This window comes from Simochromis diagramma, unplaced genomic scaffold (genome assembly GCF_900408965.1).
Source record: "Simochromis diagramma unplaced genomic scaffold, fSimDia1.1 OVJJ01000802.1, whole genome shotgun sequence".
Classification (NCBI taxonomy): Eukaryota; Metazoa; Chordata; class Actinopteri; order Cichliformes; family Cichlidae; genus Simochromis; species Simochromis diagramma.
The window spans coordinates 22,683,466-22,710,757 of record NW_024387492.1 but is presented as its reverse complement, the minus strand read 5'-3'; the positions used below and the strand labels follow the sequence as shown (position 1 = coordinate 22,710,757).

The window sequence follows — 27,292 nt, the reverse complement described above, 5'->3', positions numbered from 1 at the left end:
TGCTTCTTTTATCAGGAAATGTGCAACCTAATCCCAGTCCAGATTGAAAATGCTTAAGTACTCCTTGTGATTTTAAAACTCGAACAGGTCTTGGTATCACTCATTTAAATGTCAGAAGTCTTCTTCCCAAACTTGATTTTGTGAAAATTTGGATGAAAGAGTTAGATACTGATATTCTTATATTATCAGAAACCTGGCTTACTAAATCAATTTTTGACAAAGACATTGCAATAACGGGCTATAATCTTTTCCGTTGCGACCGCCCCAGAAAGGGTGGCGGTGTTGCAATTTATGTAAAAAGCAAATTCCATGTTACTGTTCATGGTATCTGTTCATCGGTATCTGTTTGTAAACAGTTTGAACTTCTTGCCCTCAAGCTCCAACTTTTCAAGGGCTATTTTATTACCATTGTGGGCTGTTATAGACCCCCCTCAGCTAGTAGTGAGGCTTTAGTTTCACTTAGTGAAAAACTATCTACTTTAGGTTTTAATGAAATTGTGCTGGCCGGAGATTTCAACTGGGACTGATTGTCCTCTGCCTCAGACAGTTTTAAATCCATGTGTGATTCATATAATCTCACACAACTAATTTATAGCACAACTCGTCTAAATCTTTAATGCCCAGAAAAGTTATCACTTATTGATTTATTTTTAACTAATATGCCGTATAAATATTCTCACACTGGGGTTTTCGCAAATGATATCAGTGACCACTGTGTGGTAGCTGTAGTCAGACAATCGAAGCTCCCAAAATCAAGGCCACAAATAGCTTTTAAACGAGATTTTAAGCATTTCTGTGAGCAAGCTTTCTTTCATGATTTATGGGACTATAACTGGAGTAGAATCTACCTGATAACTGATCTTGAGTTGGCATGGAATTATTTTTATGATACTTTTATCAAAATTATAAATAAACATGCCCCCATCTGCAATTTTAGAGTAAAATGCAAAAACAACCCTTGGTTTTCTCCTCAGCTCTCCAGTCTACTCAAAAAAAAAAAAAAAAAAAAAAAAAAAAAAAAAAGGGATGCTGCCTGGGCTAAGGCCAGAAAAACTAAATCCGAAGCGGATTGGCTGATTTTTAGACAGCTCAGAAACCGTTCAACTTCCTTAATTAAAAAGGCCAAATCAGAATTCTATCTTTCAAATACTACTAAACATTTGAACGATCCTAAAAAATTCTGGAAAATAATAAAATCTTCTTATGGGGACATAACTACAAATGAGATGCCAACTTTTGTTGTAAAAGACTCCTGCACTTTAACAGAGAAAAATTGACATTCTAAACTGCTTTAATGAGCATTTTGTTTCTTCAGGATCTCTATTTGAATCTTTATATCCAGATTTTAAACAGCTTAATCAACAAGAGGCTCTCTCTGCAACTGCTTAAACTGAATCTGTGGTCCAACCCTTCAGTTTTTCCTCTGTTAAATGTTTTTGAGGTCCACAGGGCTTTAAATCTGTTGGATCTAAATAAATCTGCAGGACCAGATCAACTTGATCCCTATTTTCTTAAGTTGGCTGCAGATTTTATAGCAGAACCAATAACTTACATTTTTAATCTTAGCCTCTCGAACAGTGAGATCCCTGTAATATGGAAATCTGCCTATGTTCTCCCTTTGCTGAAAGGAGGTGATCCTTCAGATGTTAATAACTACAGGCCCATATCTAAATTGTGTGTTCTAGCTAAAGTTCTAGAAAAGTTCATTAGTGAACAACTGAAAGACTTTTTGGACAAAAATTCAGTTCTTTCCCAACATCAGTCAGGATTCAGAAAACAACACAGCACAATAACTGCTGCTATTAAAGTGGTTAATGACATTGTTGATTCAATGGACTGCAAAAAATACTGTGCTGCTCTTTTTCTTGACTTGTCAAAGGCTTTTGATACAGTTGACCATGCTATTTTATTAAATAGACTAAACAATATTGGTCTATCTGTAAATGCTGTAAGTTGGTTTTCAAATTACTTGTCAGCAAGAAAACAGTGTGTCCATGCTGCTGGGTCTTCTTCCTCTTTTCTCCCAGTATCCAAAGGAGTTCCGCAGGGCTCCATATTAGGGCCATTGCTATTTTCTCTTTACATAAACAACCTTTGTGATAATTTGTCAAATGCAGCATTTCATCTTTATGCAGATGATACAATTATTTATTGTTCATCCCCTTCAGTAGCACACACCCTGCAATTTCTGCAGTCTGCCTTTGATGTCGTTCAGTCCCATTTAACTCAACTTAAGTTGGTGTTAAATCCAGAGAAATCCAAGCTCATGTTATTCTCAAATGGCAAAGGGTTGTTAGCTACGTCTCCTAAGATTAAAACAATTCAAGGAACTGAAATTGAAATGGTCATATCTTACAAGTATCTAGGGATCATTATAGATCAGAATTTGTCATTTAAGACTCACATTCAAAGGCTTGTGTCGAAGTTAAAACTAAAACTAGGTTACTTTTTTAGAAACCAATCCTGTTTCTCCCTCCAAGTGAGAAAACATTTGATTTGTGCAACCTTTTTACCTTTATTGGATTATGGTGACCTGCTTTTTATGAATGCACCTGCCCACTACCTAAAGAGGTTGGATACTGTGTACCATTGTGCTTTACGTTTTATTACTGGCTATGGAAATCGTGTACATCATTGTTCTTTGTATGCTGCTGCTAAATGTCCATCTTTCATATTCGCAGACTCTCCCATTGGTTGATCTTTATCTATAAATCTCTCCTTGGGCTGGTTCCATCTTATTTATGTGTTTATATGTGTAAAAACTACAACCAATACAGCCTTCGTTCGCACAATATCATACAATTGATTGTCCCAAAAATCAGAACAGAATTGGGGGAAAAAGGCTTTTAAATACGCTGCCCCTGCTTCCTGGAATAATCTGCAGAAGGAACTGAAATTATCAGAATTGGTTACCTTGGGAGAGTTTAAGTCTGTCTTAAAGGAACGAGAGAACAGCTCTTACTCAGTGTGATTGTTTTTAATGTACTCTTAATTTGATCTGTTATTGTATATTTTACACATGTTGGTATGGGATATAGTATTTGTTTTAAATGTTATATACCTATGTGGTATGTAACTTTTGTTGCCATGATGCCAGGTCTCTCTTGGAAATGAGATTTTTAATCTCAATGAGATTTTTTAGCTGGATAAATAAAGGACTAATAATAATAAAAAATTTATTTAGCCTTTTTCCATGTTGTTTACTCAGTTTAGCTGGTCTTCAGTGAAGCAGGTAAAATGAAGAGGAGTTATTCAGAGCCTCCTACACCTCCTCTCAAAAAGTTGGATATTTAGTGCTACCTTTGTCCCATTTCAGCCCATTTTATTGGGTTGATTTTGTGTTTCTACGTATTTTATGACAGCATAAAAATAAGTCCTCACTAACTAAAGTCCCTTCTGTTTACATTTGGACCTTTCAGCATTTCCAGTTTGGCTTTTTATGCACAAATTTTACAAAAGTGCATAAATTGAGCTGGAAGAAAACACCTTCCCCTGCCTGTAGGTGATGCACGTTACACTGAAACTGCTGCAGCAGGTAAATTACCAGCAATTTAAAACACATTAAGCACAGAGAACAGAATCCAGAAACAAACAGGACATTATGTAAAGAACGTTAAATATGTCTGTGAACAAAACCAAAGCCTGGAAAATTTAAGTTGCACGCCGTCCTTCACACACACACACACACACGCACGCACACGCACAGTGTTTTCCTCCAGCAGAAGGGGAGCGCCATATGTGCTCCGACAAGCCAATTGTCACATTTAACTTAAATTAGGCGTTTAGCATGTGGAAGGAGGAGACGGACAGAATTTCAATGCGCACATTTATATAAAGGTGTGAGGCAAACACACTGGCCTGAACAGTAAAGAGGTCTAGAAGCCTGTTTGCATGATGTTTACAGGACTCTGTCACCTTTGTTGGACCCCTTGCTGATGGTGTCTGTTTGTCGTGTGCTGGTATTTTACACCTTTAAAAGGTAAAATTGTACCTGCTGCTTTAAGCAAGCTTTCTTCTCATTGGTCGCTGCTGTTTGAACAGCTTCTATGACACCACAGAGAGCCCAGAGAAGAAAAAACTACATTTTTTTTTCGAGAACTTCCACATCTACTATGAGCATCCAGCACAGAAACCCATCAGTGGACATTTGGTCCAGAAGCAGCATGATAAAAAGTCGGACACATAGACAGTCAACATCTTATATAACCTTAGATTCACATAATTGAAGCAGCCAGCCAAAGACAAACTGTTTACATCCACCCTGAGTGTCTGCCTTTATTCCTCTCGCCTTTCTTTCTAAATAAGAGCCATTAATAATATTAACGGATGATGTTTTCTATCAGCATTATCTGTGATCCCTTTCAGGCTGCAGTAAACCGTAAAGGTCACCCTGATATAAAGTGCCTAAGACCAGGAACTCCCTCACTCTGAGCACACTGGTGCATGCTGCTCCCTCTTGGTGTTACAAGTTTCTGCATCGCATTGTTGATGGGTTAAAGTGTGAAGTTTAAGATAAATCAGAGAGCGGGCATGTAGTGAAGCATGTTCTGACCCCAGATACATTTGAAAGTAGTTTGAAATAATGAGGATTCTTTTATTCCCATTTGGGATTATGTGTTTATGCCCAGGAAAAAAAATCCAAATTAAAGTGTCGCAATGGACTGGATTTTAAGGAAACTAGATGGAAGCACATGAGAATGGGGTTTTTCTAACACCCCTGTTTCTTTCCAGTATTTTTAAGCTTCCTTCATAATGAGAGCTGAAATTTTCCAGGCTGAAAAACATGTTCCAGAAGCTGTAAGCAGAAGAGTTTTACAGCCACCCCAAGTGTCACAACATGAATAAATAATAAAACAGTTAAAGTCACTTTCAATTAAATTCAGCTTTTATCTTTTTACGCCTGGCTCATAGAAACTGGACCTGCCAATGCGACGCTCTCTGCATCAGGTTCAAATCCAGCGACCTTCAGATGTTTGGCTTCCAAGTACTGCTTTAGCTTTCTTGGCACCACCCAACCCTTCTGTGCAGCAAAGAGCAAAATGTTCCCGTCACACTGTGAGGTAGGGGAACTTTAGGCTTCACGCCTGGGTCAAAACACAAGAATCAAATCAAAGAATCGAATCAAATCAGAATCAAAAGTTCATTACTAGCCTCTGCAGAACTCCAAGACATGTTGAGGAGGTGATTTAGCCATTTAAATCAGCTGTGTTGGATCAAGGAGACATCTAAAACCTGCAGGGTACCGGCCCTTGAGGCCTGGAGTTTCCCCACCCCTGATCTAAAGCTAAAAACTGACTCGTTCTGGTTGATTCGTTTGTAGATGTTTGATCTTCTTTTCCTGATTATTCACTGGAGAAAACGTCAAAGAGTTTGAGGGGATTAGAGATACCTACAGCTTCGATTTACTGCCAGGGACACCGATGGGTTGAAACTATGTGACCATGTGGTTGTTGGTCCCCGATCAGCTGATAAGGATTCTGGGCGTACGTGCTTGGTTGTTTCATATTTTTCTTGTGTTTCTGAAGGAAAACATGAAAAATACGAGGGAACGACCTTCCTGAAACATTCAGCCACCACTCTGACCTTTTCAAATCAACCTCATTTGAGCATCCCGGCGCTTCAATCAGAGTCCAGATGGCCCTCCACTTTATTCATAATAAGTTTTGGCAAAAACACTCAGATTCAATCAGGTGTTTATCAGGACAACGAGATGAGGCGGAGAGTCGGCCAGCTCTTAGCGAGGCATTACGTAGGACACCCTACAAAAGATGCAGCAGGAGAAGGAAGGTTTAAAAAACACGAAACAAAGTTAAAATAAAATTATGACCATATTTACTCAACTTCTGAGTCTCAGAGTACAAACTCCACTCGGCAGCTGTTCTGAAGCTTTCAGTCAAGCTTCAAACTGTCAATTCTTTTTGCAGGCACAGTAGATTTTTTTTAAACAATAACAGTGTGAGAAGCTGTACGGTGAGAGCTGTCAGACAGGAAAATGTGTTTCAGTTCACTGAAAACTCAAAGTGAACACGTGGAGGCTCCGCTCGGCAGCAAACAGCCGTAGGACAGAGTTTAACTGGAAACACTGCCGTGCATTCAGGAGGCAGATACTTCACACGCAGGTTGGTGGAGACCAAACACAGAGCTTCAAGACAGCAAATATACACCACAGACAGTTTTGAAGGGTACTGAATGCCCAATGTTACGCTCCCAGCCAAACCTATAATCACATCTCATCAAGAATTTCAATGGATCATTTTGATCTAGTGATTCTCTTGTTGAACTTTTATAGCTTGTCTCTCCAAACTAACGTCTTCCCTCCTAATGATGGGATATGAGAGGAGTTCAGGATCACAAAGACATCGCAAGAGGAAAAATTACAGTAAGTAACTGATATTTAAATCCTATGACTTTATTTATTAGTTCAGTTTCTTTTTAAAGTGTAAATATTTCACAGAAATTACCTGGAGTACCTTCACAACCCACTCGGGGACCATGTTCCACACTTTGGGATGTGGCTACTTCATAATTGAAGGTCTGTCATTCCCGCTTTGAAAACACCAGCGCGGCCAAAATGTTCCAATCGAGGCTTCGGGACAATATATATTAAGCCAATGACTATGTACATCTTTTACATACAGTCTATGCACCGCACTTGGACGTCCTTTGTTTTCGGCAAACAGTAACACAGTTTGCCGCACCGGAGGCGGTCCTTAACCCGAGCCCTGACCGAGCCAGTAAGGAAATCTAATTTTTCATGATCCACTTGGTTGATCTGGCCAAGATTTACAGCAGGTGCCTTCCTGACTGGCATTAGGAGTACACATTGCTCTGTAGTTAAACTGAGCCGTGAGAAGCCCTGCTTTACAAATCTACGTGATCAAGGGGAGAATGTCAGTGCTTCCTCCCACTGTGCAAAAGCTGCCATGTTATCCAGCAAATAGTTACAAGTAATGTTTTCTGACAGTTAAAAGCAGTTTAAAAAAAATCCAGGAATGAAAGAGATGAAATCACACAGACAAAGATAAAAGTCAAAGATGTGCTTCCTTTGTGGTCCTTGATATAAAGACGGAGCTCCAGGTGGTGCCAAACTACAGCCTAAAACCTTTATCATCATCATCAGTAAAATCCCTCTGAGACGAGCACGCTCTCTCATGCTCCTCTACGCTCCTTCTAAAGGCACAGCTGGTGGTTTTTATGTGTGAGAGCATCTCATTTTAAACTGGTCGACACCACAGAGCTCAAAGGAACAAACCGGTTGGCATAAAGTCAGCAAAACACCTGTAGTCCCTCTCAGCATGAGGCCCCACCCAACAGCAGCAAGGCGGTCTCTGAGATCCTCAAAATGTCAGAGTGTGTGTGTGTGTGTGACGTTCTGGTGGTGACCTGACCTCCTCTGGTCCCCGTGACATCATCATTGTAATAAACTGTTGGTTAGTGTTAGTAATGCAGTGATCATGGGTAGCACATAAATCAGTGAAAGGTCCTCTGATGTGAACACAGCTGTCTGACTGTGTGTGAGTGACAGAAGCTTCTTACTTGATCACCGTTCCTTTGGCGCCCCCTGCTGTTGTGAGCATGACTCTGCTGGTGAGACTGACCCGCAGGTCCTCCTCCTCCAGGCCCAGCAGCTCAGCGCAGTGCTCCAGCGTCTGACTCGACTGGTTCTTGATGGCGCAGCCGCCTGCAAGATGAGGAAAAGGGCAAAACTCGTACTGAATATCCATACACACACACACACACACACACACACACATTTATCTAATATTCACACACACTCCCATCAGCACGTCAGGAGCAACTCGCGTTTCAGTATCTTGCCTGAGCAGCCAGGAATGTAGGGCTGTTTTCTTATAGACTTTTATTGAATCCAACCAGAGGAATGCATTGCACAATAGCTACACATTCCTGACCCGGAAACCCAGAAATCAAAGTGGCGCTTCAAGAAATGTTTGTTGCCTTTGTTTGACAGCAATGTAAGTTTTGAGTGCTCTTAAGAGAAACGTCTTCTGGTTGGCTTTTACAGCCTGGAGCATGATTACTACAGCGGTCCACACGGAGTTCTAACCTGGTGTCTTTTCAGAACCAACCCACATTTTCACAGGTTTTAAAACCAAAACTCTTGGTCTGATTTATGGTCAGCGCATTGGTCGCTGCATGCCAACTGTGACGTCACCATGCCTTGCTGACCACCGGAGGAGAACATCCACAAGTCTCATCTTTACATCTTCCTGTGTGTAATCAGAGAATCTCCGAACTCCTGTACTCATACATCACTGATAAAGCAGTGAACAATCACACGTGTGCTTCTTAAACTCGACCGTGTGCCGCTTTATAAAAACTGTGAGATGCACAACAAGTGAAACTCCACCAGAGAGCGGGTGTGTCGTCGGCTGTGAGGTCACTTTAAGGCACGGCGTAGATCAGCGGTTACAGAAAATGGGAAAAATGCTGGTGGGGTGAAATCTATATGCTATATGCATCTGCAAGTCTTTGTGAACATGTTCCTCATTTCCTTTCACTTTGATATTTTAACACCTCACAAGACTTCCTTTATATTTTTACACTTTAATAGCCCCACTATGGAGCCATGCCACACTTCTTCCCATCTAGGGTCAGGGGTAGGGTTATTTATTGAAATTTTCAATTTAAAAAGGTCATGTTTCCCCTGCTGGATCAATGAAGATTCATCTTTTCCTAACTCACTGTGAGCAGGAGAAAAAGGAGAAAAGCTGTTTCTATACCGCTCTGTGCCGATGGCGGCAGCAGCTGATCCGACCCACCAAAGGATTACGTGGACGTAAAATATGAATGTAGCAACCTGCTAAATCCCCCACACTTACCCGACAGCGAGCACTCGCATGACAAGTGAATCCAACTATAAGATGAAGGCCGTATATGGCGCAGGCTTTTACGTATGAACGCCTCGGCGTGTGAACAGACCACAGGAAGTGACAAGTTGGTTTCTCACATGAAAGGCGGTCCGATGGTGTTCAGGGCTGAGGCTGCTGACGGAAGCCGTTCACATCAAAGATTAGATTAGAGCAGCCGTGAACCCCCGTGACACGGCTTCACATCATTACAGCTGCTCCTCCGATCAATGCCAGGAATCGATAGCCCCTGAAAGCTAAGCTAAGCTAATACCTAATCGATAACTGGAGGGTGAAAGGAGGCCCCGCAGAGGCGAGCGCTCAAACCACAAATCAGAACAGAAGACGAACACTTGGACATGAATCCCAGTTAATTAAGGACCATTATTTCCAGCCTCTCTGGATAGATTTCTCAGTTTACTCTGAAATGAATCGAGTCCAGAGAAGAAGCGAGCGTTGACACCAGCGCCAAAGGAGATTCATGGGAAGACTTTAACAATGAGCTGAAATGAGAACATTCAGAGCAGTTTGACCTTTTGAAGAGACTCCATCCTGCCGTTCAGAGCACCGTCGTCTGAGTGGACTTATTACAGCCAAACAGCAGAGATGAATCCGCTAATTAATCTGTTGGCTAAAGGTTGGACCTCATTAGAACGTCCCCGCTCTACACCACTCATCCTTGATGGAAACGTTTTAATGAGACCGCCCTCTCGCTCTCTTTTGTCATGTGATCAAAGAACCTGAAAACCACAAACAGGCTGAGAGATGCAGTCGAAGTTATTTGACTGTTTCCATATCATCCTATATTCAGTGCTGATGCGTGCTTTCAGCTACGAGCGCACTCATTGCCAAATGCTGCGGTCCGATTGGTCAGAACGCACTGGAAAACTCATAAATGAAATCCTCCTGTGTGAACGGCGGCATTAGGAATAGCTGTTTAAATGAACTTGACTTCTACATGCTTTCTGGGTCTAAGATAAGTAAATATTCTTTAAAAGCTCCCCGAGGGACCGCTCTGCAACTGCAAGCCAAGCCCGTCTCAATAGCCCCGCCTGATTGGCTCCTCGGCCTGAACGCTCTGTCCTCGTTTACTGTAAAACATGTGCCAAGTGAGCCCCCTGCTGTGAGAACCAGTCCGTTTAATAGGCTCCCTGCTGCGCTTCCTCTTCTTTCCGGCGCAGGGAGAAAACGACGGGGAGGAACTTCAAGACCGAGTTGAAGTTCAAAGGATCAGCTGATTTTCATGGAAACTGAGCCTCCCTGAGGGTTCGAGTCTGAACCGTTGTGGAAAAACGAGGCACAGAAAAATGCCTCTGCGAGTGCAGAGAGCATAATCCCTGAAATATTCACTGGAATAATTACAGAATTAGTTTGTTGGCTGTGTAATTAATGAATTTCCCCTCAGCCAGAGAAAAATAACTCGAGATTAGTCATTAGTGTTATGAGTGTTTTTCATCTGCGAAAAAAACAAAGTGCAACAAGAAGAAAACGTCTTTCCGTGACGCCGCTGTCAGACCCGCGACATCTATCAGCCATCGCAACGAGGCTGAAGTGAGACGGAGGGAGATCGAGGCTGAATATTACAGCAATCAATCACAGCACAGAGCTTTGAGGGATGAGATCAAAGAGGCGTCGGCCTCTCAGGAGCCAAACCGGTGCCGTTTAGGAGCTGGGAAGCCCGAGAGATGGATGACTTCTGATACAGAGCAAATGCAATCACGGAGCGCCGCAGGGCTCCGCTCAGAGAACGCCCACCTCATCAGTTAGAGCTCACGACCAGCCACGTCGCACTCCGTCGAGTTACAGCGCTTCACGTCCTGATCCGCTGGGATCAATCTTTCTGGTGTAGTTTTAATTTCTTATTATTCTGTTAGCAGACTTAATAACTAGCTGGTTAATAAACAAAAAGCAGAGCCACACAAAAGGTTTGTGGATTATGGATTACGCCACCCTTTTCTCCTTTCTGGGGCATCAATCAGCACAGCTTCATCAAAGCTGGGATTGTAGCTCACTTATGACCGTGGGGAGTGATCGAGAAGGGTTCTTAAAGTAGGCTTTAGTGCTAAAACGTAATCGGTGAGTGGAAGTGAAGGTGCAAACAGGAAGCTCCAAACTCTGGAAAATGTGCACAACTAATCGCTCCATCGGTGCTCTCTGTCAGACAGACTGATGGACGGGGTTGGATATGTAAACCACAAGCACAGGAAGTTTAATTAAATAACATTTCGGTGCAGAACTTTATTCACATTAGCTAAATTTCAGGTCAGACGGCGTTACGGGCTTTAGCAGCACCAACACACACAAAGGCACTTTTTTAAAATGCCTTCCTGTTCAAGACTGTGATTTCAATGCAGCGTGATCATGCAGGTAAACCTGACATCCATCCCCACATCAACTACAGCTGCGTTTCCCTCCCGTCTTTCAGTGAATGCTTCAATGTGCCGTCTTTGCATTTTTAAAGTCGAAGAGAACGACCTGTTTGGCCTTCTGCTATTTGTGTTTGATTGGAGTCATCTCAGTGTGAAATCTGACATTTGAATGACAAATTGAGGAAGTCAAAATGGCAGCGACACATCAACCAACCTGGGATGCAGAAAAAAAGTTTGATCGAGGTTCTGAGAAAGTTTAAAGGTTTATCATCTTCACGATGCTGTTAATGAATTTCACGTTTTTCTGTTTTAAATGTTCGGTGTGGGATTTTTCTGATCCGTCCATCACACTTAGCCGGGTGGCAGTGTGAGCAGAGCACTCCCGGGCCAGCTGAATCTCGTAAATTCCCTGTTTTGCCTCGGGGTCCCCTCCCAGTGGGACATGCCCATAACACCTCAGCTAGGAGGCGTCCTGAGCAGACACATAAAGCATCTGAACCAGCTCCTTTTTGTTGTTGAGGAGCAGCGGCTCTGCTCCGAGCTTATCCTGGATGGCCGATCCCCTCACTCCATCCCTGAGGCACAGCCCACTCACACTCTTCCCTCCACAATCTCATTCTTTCAGTCAGTACCGACAGCTCGTGGCTGAAGGTGATGGTGGGAATGTAGATCAACAGCCTTGCTGTCACACCCAGCTCTCTCTTCGCCACAGCATCTGCATTAGTGAGCCTCCTGCTCCTTCTTCACTCACTGCTGAGCACGAGTCGTGACACCAAACTCCACCAAACTCCACCAAACTCAGCGACTCATTCCCAGCCCGGAATAGAACAAAGCCTTGAACTTAGAGGTGCCAATTCACAACCCGTTGACTTTGCTCTGGGCACCAAACTGCAGGTTGTCAACAGAATCACATCATCTCCAAGAAGCTTCCAGACCAAGTAGTGATCTACCAATCAGCAGATTCAAAAACTCTGCAAAATAATGAACCAAGTTTCCCCCAATACGATAGACTACACTGAGTGAGTCTGACCAAAACTCTGTCTGAGGTTGTAAACGTACCGAACACCCCGTGACAACAGGAGCGATGCCCCATAAACCCAAAGAACACAAAGGACGTGAAACGTCTTTTCCAAGTCCAAAAACAGGTTCACATGTGTGACTTCTTGTTCTCACCTGATGTGCTTCCAGCCTCCTCGAAGTCGATGTTGCCGAGGTGCAGCACGCCGGCCACCACCCTGAACAGATCCAGCTTCTCTGTGTCGTCCAGGCCGATCTTCTTCATGGCCACGCACATCCTGGCGAAGTCGCCGTGGTCGTCCAGCAGCGGGTCCTTCAACGGGCCCGACTTTGTGTGCTGAGGAACCAGGAGAGAAAACGTCACCGACATTTAAAAATCTTCGTTCATCTTCATCTCCTTCATATTTTTATTCTCATGTCCTTTCTTACACAACTCACTTCTAACTTCATTTCTTTACCGCTCTTCATTTTTACCTTTCTGCCTACCTGCTCTCTTCTCTTCCTTCACTTTGGAGAAATCTGAATCTCCAAATCATTCTAATTTAATCTCGAGCTGAATGTCTTTACTCTGTGGAGTGCAGCAATCACCCTGTTTATCACTGATCATGTTGCACAAAGCAGAGCAGGCAGCGAAAGAAGAAGCACAATCTTCAGCAGAGAGAAGCAGGAAGAAAAACACACACACCTGAAAAACCCACTCAGGAATGCCGCAGTGTAACGATAACCACGGGCTAAACTATAGACGCCAGCGCACGCGTGTCCCTTGTGATAGTGGATTAAGTGGAAAACGAATTATTTTGCTTAGCCGGTTCTTCCATTTAATCAGGTTCTCTCCAGATTTTTCTCTCCCTTTCTCCCCCACTAAAGCTCAAGCAGTCGAATCAACAGCCAGAAGGGAGCATTTCTGCAAACATCAGTCAGTTTAACCGGTATTTATTTACACATTAGAAGCATTAGGAGCATTAGGAGTTTTGGTTATGAGACAAAAATGTGAATAAATTTCACTCAGACGCCTGAAAATCATCTGAAGAAAAACTTTAGCAACACAGAAGCTGAAACCTGCACGAGGCCAGAGCCCAGCAGCCTCCCAGCAAACACTAATGGGCTGGGTGCTCGCATAGGACAGGTTATGGAAGGTAACTGAGTACTTGTACTGCTTTCTGCTTCTACTCCACTGCATTTAGGATGAAAACACTACACTCTGTGCTCTATTTAAAATGTGCATTTATGAATACGTGGTCCTGTTTTGAAACAGCCTGACTAAAATCATCTGCAGCTGCAACATTAATGTGTTACAATGTAACAAATTATTATTAATAAATTATTGTTCTGGTATTTATTTACCCCAGTTTGTATAATTACGCAGATTTAATATTATGAAACAGGAGTAATTCACTGCAATGAAGAAAACACGGCACTTGTGGTTTGTTGTCAGCCATCATTGCGCTTATTTCAGTGCAGAGTCAAATCCAAACTTAGGATATAAATCAAAATAAAGTTAAGTGTTAGTTAATATTGCAGTTTTGGGTGGAAGTGACATAAATATTGTCGCATCTAGAATAAACTCCACAGTGGAGTCAAATCTAGGCACAGGACAGCTTCAGGCAGCCGTTAAGCTAAGATAAGTAATTCCTTTAGACAGCCACATACGGTCCACTTGGATCTTCGATGGGCTGGACCAGCAAAGCTTCCATTTCTGAGACAGGCCGACTGCACTGTGACATTCCCAGATGCACAAAAGCAGACACAGGTTGACTGAAAGGCTCGATTATTTTCTACAAAGCAGGAAGGAGCAGAAAGCACTGCAGAGCTGAAAGCATGCTCGGAAAGTCAGAGAAGCGAGAGGAGAAACAGCCAATCACCTGGTCGTCCTGCGTGACACGAGCCGGAGCAGCGAGGAGACATACAGCACATCATTTATCAGAGATTACAGCAGCTACACTCGAGCTAATCTGGGACTGATCCCGCTCACAATTTGTCTTCGTGAACCCGAAGCACCAGGCGGGGGGGGCGAAGCTCGAGTTTCCCTAACGTTTGATCTCCGAGGCCGCCTCAGAGTTAATGCGGGATATTCCTCTGTGATCCGGGATTTTATCAGATATTACCTGAGCTGCCCTGCCGCACGCCCTCCCTCCCAGAGCTCAAGTTAAGGCACAAAAGCTGGAGATTGTCTGCAAATACTTCTTTACTTGGGTCTCTGAGGAAGTCATGAAATAAAGCAAGAGGACACGCAAAAAACAAACTTTCCGAAGATCATTTCCCAGGACAACTTTCTTCCTTTGTGTGCCTCCTTTCTATTAAACAAGCCTCCCACTCCGATGCTGCCAGTTAATTGTGTTTCCCGGGTTACAACAAAAGGACCGTTGTCCAACAATCTGTTTTTTCATTCTGCCAAAAACAGTTTAATTCTGCAAGTCCACAGTTTGACACCTGATCTATTTCACCCTTGCGCTGACTTAAAGGACGAGGAGCAGATCTGTCGAAAAATCAGTCAGCTTCTTTCTCCTTCTCCGTGTTTTTATTCTGAAGAGAAACCCCGATGCCACTGGAATTTAATATTAGAGTTGTTTTTTGTGTTTATTGTTGTTTTACTGGTTTGCTGTTTGGAATTTTGGACACTTTGAGGAATAAGAACGTGCTGTATGATAACACTGCTTTGGGACTTCCCGTGATGCACGGCATCTATAAACTTTCTTTTGTCAGTCACAGATGGCTTCCCGTCCCCGAGTCTGGTTCTACAGAAGGTTTCTTCCTGCCAAATGCTGCTCACACAGAATCATCTAATTTTTGGGGTTCTATAAAACATCTACAAAGCAAAGATGACTGTGACTCTGAACTAATGCTACACTGGGCTTTCCCCCCCATTTTGAGCCAGATAAAGTTCTGCTACGTGAATAAAACTGAAGATAGACTGAATGTGCATATAACCAGATTTAAAAGCAGCACCAGGACCTCCAACCCAGTCCACAAAGCATTAAACTCCTACAATGCCACCCCTGGAGCCTCCAGTTGAGGCGTTTCGGGGAGGTTCTATCGGGAGGAGGTGCTGGGACAGACCCAGGACTCTGGAGAGATTATATTTCTCTGGAACAACAGGGGGGCAAGTTGCTGGAACAGGTGGCCAGGGTGAGGGAGGTCTTAGACTGTTGCTGGATGGATGGACGGATGGCTGTGCATATATCATCATAGAGGACAGTGTTGGTAGACTTGTTTTAAAGACTGTACCGGATCCACCTCACATAAAGACCTTACATAAACTGTTCTGTAAGACCTTGAACTATTCTTGCTCTTCACCGAGAGACCTGTACAGTTTAAATCTTCGGTGAGATGAAGATGAAAGACTAAAACAACAATGGTCTTAACCAACAGTGATGGATGTATGCGACTGGATTCTTCCTCTTTCCATCCGCCATCTTCAGCAGCGCTCCGATGTACCGTCCGTGCTCCTGTTAATGGCTGCAATAATTAATACCGACGCACTGCAGAGGAAGCCGTGTACAGACGCCGTAATAGAACACTTGTGCATAATTAATCAAAAGCCATAGGCAAAGAAAGGAGCTCATTTCACATGATGAGCTTTTCTTATTAATGCACAGCGTTAAACGTCCCGCGCTGCACCGAGGCTCTCGGTCTGGCTGCTAATTAAAATGTTTGCCGTTTATATATGAAGCATCTGAAAACAAGGAGATTATATAAGCAGAGCCAGTTTGCAGCGAGCAATTTCAGGCGAGAACATTACACAACAGCACTAATGAATTATCACAGGGTGGCTGCTGTTAGGATTATCTGCTGCCTCGTAACGAAATGCATATAATCAAAGCTTTACTGTCCGTTTATTTCCATCTCTGAGGCTTTAGGTAGCACAGATGGACCAGCGTGTTCAAACTTTCAATTAGTTCTAAGATTCCCAATGCCGTTCTTATCGCCTTATGGGCCTATTATTTAACCGTATACACTTGCAGGCCAGTTTATTAGACACACCTGCTCATTAAATATTACATCTAATAAGTCGATGAGATTGGATTGAGGCTGGTCCGAGTGTTTCAGAAGCTGCTGATCTGCTGGGAGTTTCCCACACAAGGAAGAAAATATCCAGTCACATGTCACAGGAGAGTGATGGCCAGACTGCTTTGACCTGACAGGGTTAAACACTCATTTCAGTCAAGGTATGCAGAAGAGCATCTCTGAATGGGCTACAGCAGCAGAAGACCACACCAGGTGCCAGTCTTGCAAGCCAAAAAACAGGAAACTGATATAAAGTTCACACAGTCTCAACAGAATTTGGATCCATCCTGCCTTGTATCATCCGAGCACCATCTAAACCCCACAGCCTGCCTGAGTCCACAGTTAAATCTAACAGAGCGCCTCTGATTCTCATCACAGATGTTCTGTGCAGTCTGTGAAGCTGTCACGTCAGCATGGACCAGAATCTCTCTGCTCCCAGCAGCTTACAGAGTCCATTTTTGTGCTGGTCGTTTGCTGTGTGATACGTGATTTTTGTGTGATTTTTGTTTTGTTTCTAAATTTTTAAAGAAATTGTTTTTGAAGAAAATCTAAGAAGCTGGTGAAATTTCTAGAAACCTGATTTTTGTAAATCTCCTTCCTTCAATTTCTATTTTAATTGAAAGCTTTTTCCAGCTACAGCTGTTACAGCCATGAAGTGAAACAGCTGCTTCCAGATGTTCGCTGTCATGATGGTGAAGCTGTACTCATGTACTTCATGATTTCTTATTTTTGTGCATATTTGTAACAAATAAATGTTTCAGATCATCAAGCAAATTTAGAAAAAGATCATTTAAATGAAATAATTTAACAGACATACAAACCAAAGCTGGGCGTGCAAAAGCATTGTACTGGCTGAATCAGAATTTGGACTTTTATTCGTGTGCAGGATAAATTCTTTCATTTTTCAGTCTTTCACATGTTGGTTTTCTGTGCAGATGAAAAACATCACACACGTTTCTCATGAAAAGTCTGTAATTATCAGTGAAGACACACACATGCTTCACAGGCAGGTTTCTTCTTCTTTTCCCCGATAAAAAAAAATAAAAAAAAGACTATTTCACACATTGACAAATAAGTTAAAGCCAACTTCTTAGTTTTTTTATTCTTTTCTGAAAAGCTCCCACTGGACAAACAGACAGAGTGATCGGAGAGATAAGAGAGGCTCGCTCACACAACGACTGTGAGAAGAAAAGCGGAGCTGGAGGGCGTAACGACGTGAACAAACCTGCTGAGTCAGGTTTAACAAGGAGCTAATGGAGTTTGCAAAGCGACCGTTTCCCTTCTTCCAGCCCACAGGGGCATGAGTCGACCTTTTTCTTCTTAGTTTTTAAGAGTTTCCTTTCTAAGAAATGGAATTATCGGGGGACACAAATTTACTGCAGCTACAAGAGGACAAAAAGTCCTCTCTGCTGTTTAAAGAAAAGAAAAAAGGGAAAATTTGCAGCTCAAAAACTCAATTTAGCAACTAAACTTGTTTGTGGAAACCAAATCACCTCATCAGATCTGTATCTGATCTATCTAAACTCGCAGTTTTTTCCTAGTCTCTGCTCTCTATGATGTCACAGAGTGTGGATATCCCAGATATGATCACCTCCGGCAAGAATCCCCACCCACCTGCTGTCCAAACTCAGTGTTCATGAGTGGCAGCCAATCAGAATACAGTTTACTTAAAGGGGGAGGGGCTAAAACACCTCTTTTCAGATACAGGATGATTTGAGAAGTCCCAGAATCATGAATATAAGAATTATTCTGAACTCTGTTAGAGCAGCTTTGCATGATTCAGAGTTCAACAATAAAATATACAACTGGAATGATCAGTATGTTGCTTTATTGCTGTAATATCGTAATATCAGCCTCACATTTCAGTGAAACTGTGTTTTTCTGCTTATTCTGTGGTCCAGGTTTCATAAACTGGTTGAACTCAGAGACTTTTCTGCATACTGTACCTCTGGGCTCTTCCGATTCTGCATGATGTGCTTGTCTGTGTCTTTGGTAGCGAAGAACCGAGTGCATCCTCTGTTCAGGTACTGCAAAGCAATGAGACACAAGAGAGGAAAGATGAGCAAAACCAAAGTTTCAAAGGCAGATTAAAAAGAAAGAGCACATCAGAAATCACCCAACATTATACAAGCCGGTGCGGTTAACCTCGTGAGCTGTTCTTGGGCAAGTCTGCCATAAAAAAAAAAAAAAAAAAAAAGACTCATAAGATTAAATCCACCGTGATTTCATTCCAGCAGAAATGCCCTGAACTTCTTCCTCAGACCACCATGGGGGGAAAGATCTGCTGAGTTCGGGTCTCGACTTCATAAATGTAACTGTCACGCAGTTTGTCAGCTTCAAAGAACAAAAAAGGTTTTTGAATCGCACTCGGCAGACAGAGGTGGTCTTTGGAGTCCAGAGTCCTGAAAACTACAAATAAAAGATAAAGATCCAAAACTATCAGACATTAAAGGCTGTTTATCCTCAGACCCCTGGACTGACAGCAGCTTTGATTTTTTTTATCTCTGGTTTGCTGTTTTTAACTTAACTATTTAGTTCGTTGTCATAGCTTTTATAAATCCTGGGGAAAAAAAAAAAAAAAAACTAACTCATTTTGATTATTTATCCATTTTTTTTTAAATGTATGTATTTTTATTGGCACTCCCTGCTCTGGAAAGCACTTGCATGAAAAGTACAACTGAAATAAAATTATCATCACTGTGTTATTATAAATATGTAAAATCAGAGCCATGGAAATACATTTTAATAACTGTGATTACATTAAGGAGGACTGCACAAGCTTCAGACTAGTATAACTAAGGGAAAAATAATATTTTCAATAGAAAATGTGATTTTCTGTAGTCTTATATGAGTCACTTACTATTATCAGCATTTTTCTTAAACAACTTTATTCGTATATTTATCTCAGAGTGGAGTTTAGGTTTAGGCTCGTCCTGTAAAGTTGTACATCTAAAACACTTCAAGATGCAGTTTCAAAAGGTAAAAAATGAGCAGAAATTAAACAAATCCAACTAAATGTCCTGTTGTCAAAATTAAAACATAGCAACAATAACTAGAAATGAAGCAAAACACTTGGCGATGCAGCAGAAACTGGCGTTTTTGCACTAATGTCATTTTCCGACTCAAGTGTTTGAGAGGCGGCCTCGCGCCTCCATGTATGGAAGCGCTTTGTTTTACGGCTTAAATCATCAGTCAAATGGGAACGCTGTGCTCTCAGAGTTTGTGTGCAGGAAACGCTTTGCTTCAGAGACGGTCAGAGTTCACCTGGATAATTGCATTTGCATTAAAAGCAGCTTTGCTCTGCTGACATCCTCCTCCTCTCTTCACAGACACGAGATGACAGTGGCTCTGGTGCTCACCTCCCAGGTGTCTTGGGAAGAGGGGGAGGCTGGTTCGAGCCAGGGCTTATGTTGTTTGCAGAGGCGAGCCCTTCTCTCGCCGAGAAGATGAACATAAACAAAAACTTTCATTAGAGCCGAAGCCTCCATTTCCCCAGCAGACCGCCGATGGGAGCGTCTCGTTTTCCTCCTGAAAAACCTCAGAGTCACCCCGCCGAGGTGAAATGCACCTCGGCCCCTTTACTGCAGTAAATACTTGAGTACTTTTTCTCAAGATTTCTGGGACTTCATTTAGCTTCTATTGCATCCTTCTGTCCTTCTCTTTTCCAGCCCTCCTTATTCCTTTGTTTCCTGGCTTCTATCCTCCTTCTGATGCTTCCTCAGTTACTTCCACCCTCTCTGCCTCCTGTCCTGTATGTCTTCTTTTCACACTCATCCATTCTTCTTTATTCTCTTCCTCATGTCCTTTTCATCTATCCTTCTTTACTACTTCTGTTTCTTTTGTCACCTTCTTTCAGTCCTAACTACTACTACCACCTTTTTTCTGTTTCCTTACTTTCTTCCTCCATTTCCCTATTTATTTACTTGACTATTGACTTATTTCCTTTATTACCTCCTTTATTTTTCTCTTATATTCATGTGGTTCCTTATGTCCTTTCTTTTCACCTTTCTACCCTCCATTTCTGTCTTCTTTCCTTCCCTCCTTCAGCCTTATGTTGTCTACTTCCTTAATTTCCATTTTCTGTCTTTCCCTCTTTCTTCCTTTGACTCCTTATTTCCTTAATCTAGCCTCGTTGGTTACCGCTTCTATTTCTATTTCCTTCCTTCAAACCGTGTGAGCATTTTTCTCCCTCCGCATCATCGGGGGAAAGTGCAGATGCATGAACCATCAGAAGATGCAGGTGGTGTAATAAGTTGCAGGGGGACAGGGGTGGGCGCCGTAGAGCAAACGTCGGAGGTGAGAGTAGATGATTGAATTTAGAAGCTGCCAATAAAAGAAACAACCCTGAACAAAGAAAGTGACCTCAGGTTTTCTTCTTCTCCTCCAGAAGATGTGAGTATGAGGATGAGTCAGCTCTTCTCAGGTGAACCAAAAGAAAGCAAAACCATCATCTCTCAGTCTGTTTGCTTTTTAACTTTAGTTTGCTGTCATGATTCTTGTGTATCTTTGATGTTGTTGTTTTCCCTAAAATCCGGTTGCTAGGCACTCAGAAGTCACACGTTCCCGTCTAACCTCTCAGCTCTGTCACAGATTACATGTTAGAGCGTTGACGGCACAGAAATCAACACGAGTTCATCACAGTCATGTAACAGCCATCACGGCTGCTTTTGCCTCCGTTACCTCAGGACTGTGGACGTCTGCGTTTGTGGCTGCAGGTGGCAAACCTGATGGCAAACACGAGCACCTGACACCCCCCCTCCCCGCTCTCCATCCACCGCTGACAGCTGATAAACAGAGCATGTGCAGCAGGTGGGCTTTACTGAGGATGAGCTGCCCCCTGCTGTTCAAACAGGGGAAGAGCAGGCTGAATTTCTTAGTTTAAAGGGTGTGACATCTGACTTTCTTGGATTTTGAAACCATTATTTAGATCTTCTGGAATCCTCCTAACATAGAGTCGACCCAGGAGTCACACCCACACCAGGCTCTGCAGACTTTGAGCACACACATCCGACGCTTCACATGAGGTCAGTGTATGTATACGCGTGACCCACAAGCTCAGCCTTCAAACTGCTTCAAACACTCAGTTCCACATAGTTTTTTCAACCCTTTGATCTGTATGACATCACAAGGGATCATCTTCTCTTCGTGAAGAGCAGCCAGTCAGAAGAGAGCTGGCTTAAAGGGGGAGGAGCTAAATTGGCTTGTTTCAGACAGAGGACAAATATAGAGAGCACAAGAGCAAAAATATGGAGTTGGAGGGAGTTTAGGCTTCAGACAGAATTATGTAATAACAAAAAAAATTCTACCGTTACCCGTTTTTGATTCAAACCTAACAACTGCAGGCAGAGGCACTTCAACCTCAGCTGAAATAACTAAACCACAAACACAAACCAAATCACCGTGCAAGAGCAACATCGAGAGGCTCGAGTGCTCCTGGCAGGACGTAAACAGTAATTGTGTGCGGTGCCGGAAGCAGAAAGAAAGTAGTTCTCCTGGAATTTTTTGTATAACTAAACCAATTTAAATTGTAAAAAAGCATTTTTAATGCAACTATCTGACCAATAATATTACTGCTGTACAGTTAACTGTACTGCTGCACTGGCTGAGAGTAAAAAAACAGAAATAAAGTGATAAAATAACACAGCAGCATCCAGAAGTTGAACCGTGGGCTTGGAAAGTCATGCCGGCTTCATCCCTCTCTTCTTTATTTTGATTATTTTGGCAGCAAACATGACTTAAACATCAGGAGACTGTGGTGTTTTGAGGACTATTTTCAGTGGCAGATTAAGATTTTGGGCAGCTCGTGGTGATGAAGGACTTTTGTGGGGTTTGGGCTTTGATGAAGAAGAACACACTCAGTGCTGGTTTGACAGAAACAAGAAAAATACAGAGTCCTTCCATCAAGTCTGCGATCAGGCCCCCACCCATCATCTGCACCTCCTCCATTCATTCATCAGCCATCAGCCCCCGCCCATCTGATTGGGCTTATCAAGCGTCAGGATGATAAAAATCTTAATATCCGTACCCGGAACGTGTCCGGAGAGCTGAGGTGAAACTTCTGCCGGATGTCTTCGGGAGCTCCGGCACACAGCCGGTAGAAGATGTGGTAGTTCCTCTCCTCGGGGCTCTGCCGACAGATCCTCGACTTCTCCAGCAGGTAGTGCGACACGAAGCCGCCCACGACGGCGTTCTGAGGAGGAAGAGCGGGGGAAAAACCAAAAAAAAAAAAACCAAAACTCATTTATGGCATCTATCAGCGCGTTTCGTCTTCATATCCTGCCACTTTGTTATTATAATAAATTATATGGTGAATTAAATGGAAATTAAATATTAAATATAAAGAATTTATCTCATATTATAGTTTAAAGAAGAAAAATGTAGATAATAAAGCTGGAAATCACAAAGAAGAGTCTGCCTTTGGGTAACATGGAAATACGGTGATTTATAGGACACATAAACAAGAGCGAAACAAAAGAGATAAATGATCCTAAGTGAGGCCTCATTACTGAGTTTATGCTGCGTAAGCATCTGAGACGGCAGAGGGCAAATCGCATCTCTTCACAAAAGCAGAAAGATCAACGTAAACAGATCGTGCTGAATAAGTGCCGCCATTAGGCTTCATTTGTAATTCATAACTTTCATCAGCAGACGTTAAAGCTCGTGATCGACTGAGCGAGAACGGCCCTGAGCACCTTCTCGTTGAAGTGGATCTCCACGAACTTCCCAAAGCGACTGCTATTGTTGTTCCGGACAGTTTTGGCGTTCCCGAAGGCCTCGAGCAGAGGGTTCGCTGCAAGGGAGAAAGAAGTCGAGTTCAAACTCAAACCTCAACATGAAGCTGATGAGAGAAGCAGAAGCGACCTCACCTTCGACTATCCTCTCGTCGATGTCCTGACCCGTTCCGTACGAGGTCGTCAGGTATCTGCAAGCACAGCACATCATCAACACCTGAGAACACGCGATTCATCTGTCATTTTAAAGCAGAGGTTCTCACAGGTTTACAGCCTTGAAGGCGTTTTAAAGCAAGTAAACATTAAAGTTTGTTCAATAAAAACTGTTTTTGTTGGACCATATTTCATTTTTAATACTGCTGAAAGTGCTGTAAGAAGGAGGAAGAAGACAATTTCTGATATTCAACAAAACAAATCCGGTAGATTGTCGGATGTTTGTGTGAAAGCAAAGAACGATGCTCTGCAGGAAGTACAACTGTGTTAAATATTTAGGTTAAAGTGATCAGAAACGCAGAAACTCTGGGTTTACCAGAGGGTCACTGCACAGGTTTAAGGCTTTAATGAACCACCCCTTGCTGTCGCAGTGCTCCTGGTAAACGACTCTTATATCGAGCTTTTCCACTGGAGCACTTAAAGCACTTTATACATCATGCCTCGCTCCCCCATTCACATGTATTCATGCTCTGATTAACACATTGTTCCCTGCCCGAGGACACTTTTGCCTTCCAATTAGTAGATGACCTACAGTACAGTTTCCTGTGACCTCCACAGAAACACTTCCTTTCTGCGAAAAACTGGCAAAACAAAGCCCAAACCTGCAGTTCCTCAGACGTCCACTAGAGGCTGGCTTCATCGGTGAGACTCCCACGTTACTGCAGGTGAATATTTTAACACCTCACTGCTTGAACCTCGTGCCTGCTAAGTGAAGTCACCGAACTGGAGCATTTTTATTGCGGTTATCTGAGCGATGACATCACTTCCTGTGTGGTACCGACCATCCAACAAGTCTACAGAGAGGACCTTTAATAGTTTGGTACTCAGCAGATATCTCTGCTAACCCTTTCATCCAAATAGGCTCATTTCTGGCTTCAATCGCCCACCAGCGATCGTGGCTCAAGAGTTGGGAGTTCGCCTTGTAATCGGAAGGTTGCCGGTGCGAGCCCCGGCTTGGACGGCCTTGCTCGTTGTGTCCTTGGGCAAGACACTTCACCCGTTGCCTACTGGTGGTGGTCAGAGGGCCCGGTGGCGCCAGTGTCCGGCAGCCTCGCCTCTGTCAGTGCGCCCCAGGGTGGCTGTGGCTACAATGTAGCTTGCATTCACCTGTGTGTGAATGTGTGTGTGAATGGGTGGATGACTGGATGTGTAAAGTGCTTTGGGGTCCTTAGGGACTAGTAAAGCGCTATACAAATACAGGCCATTTACCGTGGATAACACCGTGACATCACACTGACACTTACTGAAAAGCTGCTTCAGAGGAGAGCATTATTAGAATCACCGGCTCTCACCTTCCTGTAAACGTTTCTGCTCACATCGTCTAAACACTGTAATGTCACAGCTTTTACAACGTGCCTTAAAAGTCCAGATTTTGTGTGAGCATTTATCAAATACCACTTTTAATAATCAAATAAGTAATTTCTTAAGAAAAACTGCAAAATATTTTAAACTCTGAGTTATCAGAATAACTCTGAGTAGAAAATATTTGGGGTCAGTGAGTCAAATGAAACAGGACATTTAAATGAACTAAAACAGGCCTTTTAACCATTTTCCGACCTTTTCTGGACAAATCAATCAATTAATTATGAAAACAAGCTGATAATTAAAATCACAAATGAGGTCAAATGAAAATCGATGATATCAAAACTGATTGTGTATATAAGCTCCGAGTACAGGTCACATTACAATAATCACACAAACATGAAAACGTGGATAATTTTCTCAGATTTGTCGTCGCCGCGTTCACTGAAAGACGAGACCCTCGCCTCCCTCACCTGAGAACAAACTTGGTGTTTTCAGTCTTGCCGGCTCCAGACTCCCCGGAGACGATGATGGACTGGCTCATCTTCAGGACCTTCATGTCCCTGTATGCCTTATCAGCTGAAGACAGAGGCAGCAGTTAGATCAGATGCCACGCTGACCCCAATAATCAAACAGATATTAAACCCCTGCGGTTTCAATAAGTCAGTCTGGTACCGTGATGTTCAGGGGACTCTGGGAAATCTGAGTGCTGGCTGCCCCCTAGTGGACAAATTGTGAACTACAACATTAACTTTCACCCTAAAAGAACTGCTTTTGGTATTAAATTGTTAGAGGACGATTAAACTGATAATTTCTTAATGACTTTAATGATCTTGTTCAATTTGTGAAACATTAAAATAAGTCTTATAAAAATGACAGAGATTAGGACATTTTAAAGCATCCATGTCCAAAAACTGCTTAAAAAGTCTAAAATAAAGATACTGACCTCTAAACCGTCTCAGGAGTCTTTAACTTTCTGAATATGTAAACAAACTTTGCTCAACTCAAGCAGGTTAAAATGAGCTCTGTAGACATGAATCATGCCTTGTTCCCTCGACAGGTAGATTTCACTAACTAACAGAATATTTCTTGTCTCTCCTTTAATGTGAGGCTTTCTGCTTGCGATTTGTTTGTGTTTTTAAATCACGGCAAACGAAAGGTTTCCCTCTTTCTAAAAACACACCAAAAATGATCAAACTGAGCTTTAGTCACGAGCAGAGAACAAAAATGTGGGACAAGTTCCTGGAAATACTGTCCAGCATGTAAAAGTTGTGATAAACTGAGCTGCTCACCAATGGCGTACACGTGCGGCGGCAGCGTGCCCAGCGACCGGCCCCGGTACTTCTTGATGGTCTCCTGCGAGTAAAGCTTCGGGATGTCATAGTACGGGTTGACGGCGATCAGGATGTTTGCTACAAATGTCTGAAAGAAGAACAAGAACAAGAGGAATAAAAATCACTTATTTGGGTCATAAAACCAACAAAGTCTCTAATTTCTCTGCCTCCTCCTGAAGGAGCAGCAAACGTTTTCTTTCAGCACTTATAAAAAGTGAGAGGCTCCAAAATCTGTCAGAGTTTAACAGAATCAGGATCAGAAAATCTGAATTTCTGTACTGATCCAAACTCCATATCTGCCAGTAATACGAGCATTCAGCCACATCTCAAGAATTTCAAGAATTCATAAAACTCCCGAGCATCACATTGTGATTGAGGATTGGGTTTCCAGTCTTCATGGAGGTTACAATGATTATATTGTGTTTTCAAAAGTTTTGGAGAGGTTTAGATTTCTAAAGCTTTACAAAATCCTCATTTATCAATAAAACCTGATTTATATTAGAAATGCCCTCTGTGAGCTTCACAGTGCAGTTCCCTCCTCGGCCACTAGGTGTCAGTGTGGACCAAGTCTGACTCCAGCTGACATCAGTTGGAAGCTTCACAGGAAAATGGAGCTAAATAGCAAAGGCAGCAAAGGTCACATGAGCCCCTGCTGGGTGTTCAAAGTGAGAGGCCGGCCCGAAAAGCTCCCCCGGGGTGAAAAGACACACTGTGTACCCCCACTGCTCCTATCAGAGCCTCGTGGAGGAATAATCATCAGCTGAGGGTTTGCTGGTAAGCTGAAGACTCTGTTTGGCCCACATCTGTTTCATCTTAAAGGACTTGAGCAAAATTATAATTATTTAAATAACAGCAAACACGGGACAGCTGTCCTCTTTATCTGGATGGACATGAATAATTACTGAAGGCATTTTGAAGTGACAAGAGCCGAGATCATTCATGAACCCCGTGAAGTGAAGACATCCATATGAAGGAAAAATAAATAAATAAAAAAAATTATTCAATCAGTGCGAAAGTGAGTTTTCAAGGGCAACACAAAATGCAATGCAATAAAAAGTAACTAACAAAAATTCATTTTTAGTGAGTAAATCTGACTTATAATGAAAAAATAAAGAAAACAGAAAAAGGAAAATGTAGAAATAACTGCAACAATTAAAAAAGCAAATAAAAACCTTTAAACTGATTAAATAAATAAATACATATATAAGTTATTTAAAAATAAATTTACTAAGGAAATCAACAGGAACTAGAAAAAATATCAGAAATCAAGAATAAAAACGTTCAGTTAAAAAAAATAAAAATAAAATGAATCAGAAATATTAATTTATGTCACATGTAGATGTAAAAAAAATCTAATAAAGTTTGATCTGATTTATTTAATGAGTTGTTTTTAATCTATTCATTCATTAAACGTTTTATTTTGGCAGCTTCAGTCCTCCGTACATTACATGTAT

General features: G+C 42.3%; 1 protein-coding gene across 6 annotated transcripts in view; it reads right to left on the bottom strand.

The window, feature by feature from the left end:
- The window catches only part of myo6a (myosin VIa), a 158,789-nt gene that overhangs the window by 100,443 nt on the left and 31,054 nt on the right, over window positions 1-27,292 (bottom strand). For all 6 annotated transcript variants that reach the window (XM_040017657.1, XM_040017658.1, XM_040017659.1 and 3 more), the window contains exons 5-12: window positions 25,797-25,926; window positions 24,978-25,083; window positions 23,125-23,180; window positions 22,951-23,048; window positions 22,284-22,448; window positions 18,205-18,285; window positions 12,410-12,590; window positions 7,537-7,681 (exon numbers count right to left, since the gene is read on the bottom strand). In XM_040017657.1, the coding sequence (XP_039873591.1) occupies window positions 7,537-7,681; window positions 12,410-12,590; window positions 18,205-18,285; window positions 22,284-22,448; window positions 22,951-23,048; window positions 23,125-23,180; window positions 24,978-25,083; window positions 25,797-25,926 (962 nt within the window). The remainder of the gene's footprint in view (window positions 1-7,536; window positions 7,682-12,409; window positions 12,591-18,204; window positions 18,286-22,283; window positions 22,449-22,950; window positions 23,049-23,124; window positions 23,181-24,977; window positions 25,084-25,796; window positions 25,927-27,292) is intronic.